This window comes from Montipora capricornis, chromosome 10 (assembly GCF_036669925.1).
Source record: "Montipora capricornis isolate CH-2021 chromosome 10, ASM3666992v2, whole genome shotgun sequence".
Taxonomy (NCBI): Eukaryota; Metazoa; Cnidaria; class Anthozoa; order Scleractinia; family Acroporidae; genus Montipora; species Montipora capricornis.
In genome coordinates, this window is record NC_090892.1 from 31779978 (window position 1) to 31789977 (window position 10000).

At 38.3% G+C, this 10000-nt stretch overlaps 2 protein-coding genes across 4 annotated transcripts in view; one reads left to right on the plus strand and one right to left on the minus strand.

The window, feature by feature from the left end:
* The window catches only part of LOC138022091 (synembryn-A-like), a 10166-nt gene extending 1288 nt beyond the window's left edge, over positions 1–8878 (minus strand). Inside the window, exons 1-4 of the mRNA XM_068869115.1 lie at positions 8103–8878; positions 7208–7565; positions 2083–2346; positions 1155–1368 (exon numbers count right to left, since the gene is read on the minus strand). Coding sequence (XP_068725216.1) covers positions 1155–1368; positions 2083–2346; positions 7208–7565; positions 8103–8878 — 1612 coding nt within the window. The remainder of the gene's footprint in view (positions 1–1154; positions 1369–2082; positions 2347–7207; positions 7566–8102) is intronic.
* A 112-nt stretch (positions 8879–8990) lies between these two features.
* LOC138022092 (N6-adenosine-methyltransferase subunit METTL3-like) overlaps positions 8991–10000 on the plus strand; it is a 155207-nt gene continuing 154197 nt past the window's right edge. For all 3 annotated transcript variants that reach the window (XM_068869116.1, XM_068869117.1, XM_068869118.1), the window contains exon 1: positions 8991–9140. In XM_068869116.1, the coding sequence (XP_068725217.1) occupies positions 9020–9140 (121 nt within the window). In that variant the 5' untranslated portion in view covers positions 8991–9019. The remainder of the gene's footprint in view (positions 9141–10000) is intronic.

Below are 10000 nucleotides of genomic sequence, written 5' to 3' on the forward strand. Positions count from 1 at the left end.
TTTAGCTATAACAATCTAACATTGAAAATACACACCCCTATGCCTCGCTGTAATTCAGGGCCCCACTTAGCGTTCACACCTTCACTATTCTTTGAATTTGAAAAGGCCCCTTCAATTTACCCTACCATGCTCTGCAATCCTACTTTTGGGTATTGTACATTTTTCCTCTTAGCCATCCTAACTGTCATGAAATGAAAATCTTGTCTTGATAGTAGTGTCTCCTTTCATGAGGTAAGACTCTTATCTCGCAAGAGGGCTAAAAAACTGTTAATGCAAATGGCAAGTGTTGGCTTTCAAAAGCTTTTCGGTGCATTCTTATCACTTGAGAGAATTACACACGCATACTACAAGTACATGTATGCCTCTTCAGTGGGCAATAACAGCTCTAGGAGTTTGTCTTGATTGGCTCCTGTTCTGGCTTTTCTAGGGTGCAAAAAATAACTGCAGTTAAAGTGCCCCTGTGATAAGAAAAAAATCACTTCCATTTTTTCTTCAGATTTTGAAAGTATGTTTGCTTAGTTACACCTGACTGGCAAAATTTTGATCTTTGATTTGTATTCAAAGGCCATTTACTTTGAGTGTAAGTTGTGGATTTCACAGTCTGCCATTAAATCAGGTTCAAAAATGACCGATTGCACCTCAGAGGGTTGGATCCAGGGAAAAGTGACGTCATTTACTCACTAGCTTAAAATTTCAGGGAGTAAATGCAGCTTATTATACATGCAAAACGCCAGTTTAAAAGTCTGAAAGCCCAAAACTCCGGTGCTGCATATTAATTATGTGGTGTACATGTATACACGCACTGCATTCTTAAACTAGTGAGCCTTTGTTGCCATTTTCCTTGATCCAGCTTTCTCAAGAAGTTAAGGTTAGTAATGGTGGACCGTTAAATAGAAAGATTCCAGCCACCAGTAAAATCAACAGGTGTCTTTTTGAAACGAGGGCTAAAAACTTGGGTCACTTACTGTTTAGTTAACACAGTTTTGAAATCCAAAGAAAAATAAAATTTGATTTTTGGTCACAGTGGCACTTTAAGCAGCCACACAAGGCTTGTCTTAGCATATCATACATTTTAAGCCATTACCTTTTAAATTACTACTGGTAGAATGTTTGCACAAAAAGAGAAAACACAGGTACATTTTAAGATGTCTTACCAATCATAGGATCAATTTGTGCTTTGTCCATTGCATATTCCTCTGTCTCAGAGTCATCATCAGAGGAGTAGTATGTTCCATTCCCCTGCAGCTGACTCGCCCCCATCAAGCCACGCGAAGCCAACAGACCTGCAGCATTTCCATATCCAGTATACTTTACCAGTCTGTTCACATTTTCTTTGCACAAAACAAAAACGAAATCTGCCACTAGTTCCTAAAAAAATTAACATTATTATTGTCCAATTTTTCAGGTCATCAAGTTGGTCCTTTGCAGATCTCCCAAGAGCAGTTGCTTAACTACCTAAGACTTACTGTAACATTTTCTAATTGTTAGCAGAAGCATGTATGACCTTAAAGCGTGCAAGTTGCAACTCTTTTCCTTGGGACAAAGCTGGGGATTTTAGGACACCAAATATGACAAAAATAAAATCAAAGTTGCACGTGCTGGAAATGCACGAGCTAAATTGTTACATAATACCATTGTTCTCATAATACCTTTAAATTCAAATACCCAGCTTTTGTAATGGAAATTAAATTCTTACTGGCTAAATTATTGTAAATGCAATTTCATCTGTGAGATTTTAAATTTGTTCTCTAAAGGGCTACTTACAAAAAACATTGAGCGGTCTACATGTAAGATGGGTTAACTATCATTATACAATCAATGAAAATATTTGATTATCAAATTATTGCTTATGATACCTTTAACAACGTGATAAATGTGTCCTTTTTTGTTGTAAAAAGTACCAATGCCAAGCTCCTGCTAAACATTCCGGCACTTACCATCTTCACTGAACAATTTTTCACTTTATAAATTTTACCCCACGTTACTGTGGCTCTTGCATCACCACCTAACTGTTGATAAACAACCCTGTAAAGTTGTGCAGTATCTAATGCTTAAAACAGACACTCCAGTTCATCACCATACCTTGATATCTTCAAGTGGTGATGTCATTAGCCTGACCAGTCCATTCCTTATCAAGTTGCCTTCTTCAGGGCGAGTAGTTCCCACATGCCTAAGAGGGGGCAACACTTCCATCCGAAGATACTTTCTTATAATGCGGTCCCCTCGTGCCATTTGACAGAATGCACTGACAATAGGGATAATATTCTCTCGCAAAGGCTGGGCAGTAGCTTTGAGACGATCATCAAGAATTCTGATCATTGTCTGAATTGCAAGCATGTTGTAGTTCTAAAATAGCAGGAGAGATTATTTTTAAAATAAACAAGAGGCTATGGGTAGCCTACACATTGTTTGATGGCTTTTTAGCTGATTTCCTATAAAGCTCACAGTAGCTCAGTGTTTTTTCTATGTTACAATATCTTGGTCAGTACGTGCTTTGTTGTTTTGCTGTTTACTCTGATTTACGCTCAGTCCGCCGTCGTATTTCATATTCAGTTCAATTCTGTAGTCCGAAGTCTTAAGTCCACATTCAGTGACTCAACCATAGGGTTAAGAGTGATTGTGGAATAGTTGTTCACATATAAAACAGTTGTTAATGGTGTTGATTCCAATCAAAATCAGTAAAAAGGTGCTGTACAATTTTTTGCAATGTAGGTACCGTAAACACCTTGAGATAAGCCGCACCTTTTTCCCAAAAATTGTCACTGGAAATCAGGGGAGTGGCTTATCTGTGGGAATATTTGAAAAGGTTGCTTCCGGTGTCCAGTTTTCCATCTTCGCTTCCGATCTAATGCCTGGGTACTAAGCTACGAGTGTTCCGCTTACGTTCTTGTAATGAAAAATCTATGGAAAACCTGTGTTGAATGAAGAAATTCCTGTCATCAAATACCAGATAAAAGATCAATCATATGTAATAGTTGGTAGAAGACTTTGAAGTTTTTTCCGTTTCCATGTTAATAGCGAGTTTACCTTCGATGAACAGTGGATGAAGAAGACTTCTGAAGACTCGCCTTTGGATTTGTCTTGATTTCTTTCAAAAAGCTACAATGTATCTTCCAAAAATTTGAGCTGCCAACGTAATTCTTATTCAGGGTGCAGTTTATCTGTGGGTGTTTATGGTATTTAATGATCTTATAATACAGTGGAACCCCGGTTTTACGATATTGCAAGGGCACAGCAAAATCATATTGTTAAATCAGGATATTGTTGCAAACAAACTCCAGATTTAACGATATGATGGCAAAGCAACTAAAAAAAATTGTAAAATCAGGGTTCTACTGTAGTATTGTAATTAATTTTTCCACGTTCAGTCAATAAAATCAGTAAGTCGCAGCAACATTACATGTAGTCTTGTACCCTTCGGGACAAAGGATTACTATAACTAAATAAAACATTGGGTAATTGCCATGCGCTTGTCACTTTTTTACCGTATGTGATATCAATTATATCGTTGTAACGGGAAAAAAAATTTAGCTTGGGTTGCCAGATTTCCATCATAAAACAGGAAATACTGTTGAATCGCATATCGTTAAATCAGCATTTTGTTCCATACAATTAACTGTAACTTTTGATGGGCCATGTTGATCATTTAATCAGGAATATCGTTAAATCAAAGATTGTAAAATCGGGGTTCCACTCTACTGGGAGAAATAAAAAATTATGTAATTAGCCTAGTGAGATGTGTTACTCAGTCATAAGATAACCAGATATTGCGTGCAATGAAAACATGAAAACTTGTTTCCAGTCACGCACATGTACACTTCTTTAATAAATATTTCCCCTTTAATCTGTCACATAGTCTTTTGTGGTCAAGTGGTCACCATGATCACTACTACTGGGGTACATGTACCTTCTCTGAAAAGTGACATTTCTCTGGAAAGCATATGCAGGAAAATCCCGACCCAAAAAAGAAAAATACAAGAGTCAGCACCAAATCCTATATTTTGTTCCTTTGAACAAAGTTATAATAATAATAATTGTTACGGGACATAAAATGAAAGTAAGAAAGGTCAGGGCAGTTATCATCACTGCCCACTAAAAATAACACTTAGGAAACTTAGGGCACGTTCGATTGACCCTATTCCTGAATAAGAATACGTGGAGTGATGACTAAAACGATATGTTTGGCGGGTTTCAAAGCAGCAAGGTTAATAAAAATATGTTTAACATATCATTTTAGCAGATATTTGACAATTTTAATGTATGTAAGAACGAAGGATTTCTGACTTATATTCTATGTATTCCTATTCCAGAATACGATCAATTGAACGCACCCTTAATTCCCTTTATCAGAACTGGCTGGCCAGACCCATCAGTTTGCAAAGAAAATGCAACAATTTGCATGAACACTTGCATGATAATCCCTCGCATTCTTCTGGAGGAGTATACATTATCCTCAAAGTGTGTTAATTTGTAGAGTTAGTCCTTTCAAATGCCTGGTCTGGTCAGTCAGTTCTGTTAAAAGGAAAGCACCATTAATATCTTTAACCCATTGCTCCCTGGGAGTGATACTTGATAGATTTTATTCTGTCTAATGGCAGACAATTTTACTTGTCAACTGAGGGCGTCCTAAGGCGATTGAGGCATCAATGGGTTAATTTCTTTAGTTTTTCTTAGTACAGCATATGAAACATTCCATTTATAGGTTAAAAAAACAGTTATCCAGGAGATGGATGAGGTAACATGAAATCATGTAACTAATAATCCTTACTTGAAATAATAATTATTATTTAATGCCTCTCTTTACACTGGTCACCCCACAGGGCCAGAGGTGACAGGATCTACATGTATGCAAGATCTCTTTGCCACTGTTTGGAGTGCCAACACCATCAGGGCTCGAGACTAACGGTAGCCAAGTAGCCACAGGCTAGTGAAATTTCAGTTTAGGCTAGTAGATTTTGAACTTTCAGTAGCCAATGGGGATAGTAACTATTGTGAAGCAGTGGATTTCTGGATGAAAACAAAAATGAAAATTTTTTGGTATGGATGGGGCAGAAGGAGAGAATAGAAACTATTAAAAACAGAAACTGTGAGCGGATTCTATGGAATTTACTGCCTTAGAAAATGATAAGTCAAAAAAAAAAAAAGACAAACTGAAGAGGCAAACGCGGATTAGTTTCCCTGTTACGAACGATTAATTACATGTGAAATCATGTGGAACTTCTCGGCTGCTGTTAATGCCTAGTTTCCATATGCACGTAACTCTGTCGCAAACAATTGCAAGCACCTTCCAATCACTTGATCGTAAACAGCTTGCGTAAATGGAAACACCTTTTACGTTCATCGTCGACCAATCATCGATGGTCGCAAACAAGACCAAGAGATAGACAATTCTCTATCGTTACATGTATGTGTTGTTCATGACAAGTAGTAGTTTCTGATTGTTTGTGATCAATCTACGATAACTTTTATGCATGTGATATGTTTTGACGATATGGCGTCCGAGTACGATTGTGGCAATGAGGATACTCCTCAAAACAGTGTAAGTTTAATGAATGTCATATTAGGGAAATACCGCACGCCAAATGTACCTGCAGTAAAGTTCTTGATCACGAAGAGCCAGTTCCTGCACTATAATTTGATACTGGCTATGCTGCAGCCATTGCTGCTCCTCAAAAATGTATCAGACACTAAATCGGTGAAGTCTCTTGACAATTTCTCTCTGCCTTCTTCTTCGCAACAATTCCAACATAAGAAGAAATCAAGCACGTGGAAAACAGAATTGCAAACACAATTGCAAAGTGACAGTGTTTGCGATCAAGCCATCGCAAACTGTTTGCGACGTTGTTACGTGTAAATATGGAAACAGATCACGTACTTGTTTAGAAGTTGAATCCAAACATAATTTATTTCAAATTTAAAAAAAAAGAAAGAGATAATATGAAACGACTTATCTTATTTACTAGGGATGGTGAATCTCACGCTGAAAGAGAGAAAACTTGCTTGCGAGTACAGTGATTGATTCCGAAAAACCATTCAAGCACAAAAAGCAAGGATTGCCGTTGAAACTACATTGTATTAAAAAGAAATCTTATATGAGCATATTCTATTCGAATTTCCTTTTTATCCAATTTAAGATCTCATTTTCCCGTATTCTGCTGCTTTTGTGCTTCATGCGTAGAATGGCACTTTCACGTTGAAATTTCAATCGCAAATGGCTCAATTTATAATCAAAGGAACAGCCTTTCCACAGACCTCCAAACGAGCAGTTTAGTTTTATGTACGGTTTATTTCCTTTGTACTTTATTCCGCATTTTCCGTACTCCAGTGCATTTGTGAGTTGCAAAGATATGGCAGTGGTTCAGTCAAAATTGGCCTCAAGGCCGCGAAAACTTTGCCTTTGTGAGAAAAATATGGGAAACCGTACACTCCAGCTTATTTGTGCCGCTGTTGCGAGGATGGATATGAGAATATGGAAATACCTACTAAAAGCGCTGGTTGTGTTAGCAAATGTGGAATTTTTTTCGTGATAGTTTTCATTCTCGTCATCAGAGCCTCGGATCAATCCAAGGCTCTGGGAAACTCTATGTAGTGAGAACATGCGTCGTAGGGTTCTTGTAGCAAAAAATTGGCTATTTGAATGTTACGGCACCAGTGCTAACTCCTCGTGTGAACATGAATGCACCAATTAGAGAAGCTTTTAATTGTTCTTCACCAATGAGAGGAAAATTAGTTTCATGGTTCCCCAGAGCTCTTCTCTCCCCCAGTCAAGAGAAGAGCTCTGGGGTCAAGATTGGATAGTTTTTACAAATGAATGAAACTGCGCATGACGAGACTGGCTAGCGCAAAGTTAGATTTGGCTAGTGAGATCAGACCTGATACTAGCCAGAAGGCTAGTGAGCTGAAAAGTTAGTCTCGAGCTCTGACCCTCCATGACAAAATGACTTTCAGAGTAATTGGGTAAGCTTTTCAGCATACTCTTTTGGAAGGTATCAATTAGAAATTTCCCTAGAAATGTGACCCATTGTCTGATACAGCAACTTGGGAACTTCCTGCTTTATTCAACTCTGACCCTTAGAAATCTTCATATAGAATGCCTGCTGTACAAAATAAATTGCCCTGTTCAGATATATGGTTAATTACAGGATTCTGAATAATACATACACTGTACAGCTGTACTGTAAGTAGGAAAAACACAATGCATGCATACCTCAAACTGCATCCTAAATCTCTGCGATGAGGGTTTGGATTCATAATCTTGAGAAAGTTTTTTAGAAACAGTTGATGGCATTGTCCACATCAGATGTTTAAGACACTTAGTTGGCATATTGCTCAAAACATTGATGGCATGGTTTGGTAGATTTTCTGGCTCATTAGGTAATGGCTTCAGATGGACAAAGATGGAACGTACGATAAACACAATCCTGTCACAGTGATCAACAGTGTCTGTCCCTTCAGATTCAGGTAGATTTAATGTTATATTAAACAAGATTTTCATGATTTCAGCAGAAAGACGAATTTCATTTTGTGTGATCGTGTAAGTATTAGGAGCTTGCTCTATCATGGCCCTACAAAAAAGTGTCATCAAATGAAGTTAGTAAAGCAGCTGAAAATCATGTGATTATGGATTTTCCTCCGATATGACTCACAACATTCAGGTATGTATGGGTCTACATGTCTACCATCGAAGGACATTCATTGATATTAATCGATAATATTTCAATACAACCACATTTGTTAATGTTTTCACATGTAAGTTTGTTACAGCATTAATACTTAGAGACATGGTCCTTCATTTTAAAGACATTTTACAGGTGATTAAGGATGGAGTAGAAAAATTTCCTGATGTGACTGAGTTCCATGTGCTATGAAACACTGAACAAATTGTATTTTCCTTCTTGATACTTGCCATGTTTTTTTTGGCAAAATAACACCTGCGTCACTTCAAGGCTACAGTGTACATGTATGTAGTGAATTTACCCCTCATTAGATAGCTAGGAAAAAACCTTTTCGGTAAACATCCAGGCAAGAGCAGCTTTTCCGTCGTTTTCTCATTCTTAAAACACCAAGTACGCTTAAAATTTTACAGCTTGCTAATTTAGTACCTTTCTTCCATGGTGAGCGCTTGTAGTTGAGCACCAGTGATTTGTCCGCAGCCATCTCTGACTTTCGTTTCGTGACATACCTTTCGTTGTTCTTTCCCTGGAATACAGCTGTCCAATGCGTGAGTGAGGACACAAAACCCATTGTTAGCAACAACTTCAAATCTTGCAGTGTTTTCAAGGGCAGTTAAAAGGAACAGAAATCTCATGTCAAAGTACTTTACATCGAAAGCTAACAAGCCGTTATCGAACCACCTCTTTCCCCTCTCTATAATGGCCTCGATGCATCGCAGTTTAAAACAATACTGCCGGGCAACAGAGCTGTGGTAAACAACGTTACATAAACATTTTACCGCTTCGGTAACTACAGTACTCCTCGCAATAAGTCGATCCAGAACTTCACTTCTGTCATCACTGATCCGGTTTCCAACATCGATAGAGCAAGTATTCCCTGTATCTTTGCTTTCTTCTGGTAGAATTCCCGCAAGAGACAATAGCGTGGAGGTTGATTTTTCTGAAGAAAGCGATCCTAAGCCATCTTTATCACGGCTTAAAATACGCAAAGTCGAAATAGCGTATGTTGCGAATTCAAGACCAATTTCTGGTTTGGTTGTCAACTCGTTAAGAATGACATCGATAAAATTCTTCCTGTGATTGACATCTAAGTGAAAGAGTGAGAACACCTTTTCGTTCTCTGAACAAAACTGTCGAAGGGCATTGATAGCAAATGGTTCATTACGAGGAACGAAATTTGTTAGGATAGAAATGCAGTTCTCCATCTTTGTGGGAAAAGGCTTGGGGCCAAACTGCAGAAGCCTTTAATAGCAGCTTGGTTACTAAGCTGCCATCCAACTTTCGAGTTTTCAGAAGTTTTCATATGGATTGTTTCCTGATACCGGGCAGTAAAACTTAAAAAAAAAATGTCTGACACCTGGACGGAAATCCAGGAGCACAAGCGTCGACAAGACAGTCTTCGAGATCGTCTACACAGGCGCAGGAAGGAACGTCAGGTATTCGGTGTTCAAGACACAGATACATCAGGTTTGTAGTTTTGCGTGTAAAATTACTGTAAAGTTTTTAAAAACCTGCTTTGAAAAAATAGATCTTGCCTTCAGAAGAAGACAGAGCATCCAACATTGTTGGATGTCGAAAGATCGGAACATTACATATTAAAGCAGGATGTAACACATCGATACGTTATTAATCGACGTTTGCACATCAAGCCAATAATTCCGATACTCGATAAAAATCGATATGAATCAATCGATTAATATCAGAAATCGATAAAAATCGATTGCCCGATTGGGAGCAATACTCCCATTCCAAAAAAAAAACGGAAGTTGCACACAAGTGAGGCTTAATTGGCCTTGCAGCATGAAAAATGTCAGACAAAACAAACAAGATTAGAGTGTAATGTGAAGTGCTAAGTTTCTACCCCATATGAACCATGTGAGCGTTAGCCCTTCATATGGAAATGGCCCACACAAGGACAGAGAAAAACTCTGACCAGGGTGGGAATTAAACGTAAAAACGTAATCCTTCCTTGTACTTGTACATGTTCATTGCCGTAACTTTAACATCTTCAGTTCCCACAACCTGCTCCTGTCTGACCTTGTAGCTCAGTCGGTAGAGCAGCAGTGATCTAACCCGAAGGTCGTGGGTTCAATTCCCACCCTGGTCATCAGAGTTTTTCTCTGTCCTTGTGTGGGCCCATTTCCACCTGTAGGGCTAATGCTCACATGGTTCATATGGGGTAGAAACTTAGCACTTCACATTACACTCTAATCAGTTAAGTCTGTTCAATATAAGTGCTACATGGCCAACGTTTGCAAAAACGTAATCCTTCCTTGTACTTGTACATGTTAATTGCCGTGACTTTAACATCTGCAGTTCCCACAGCC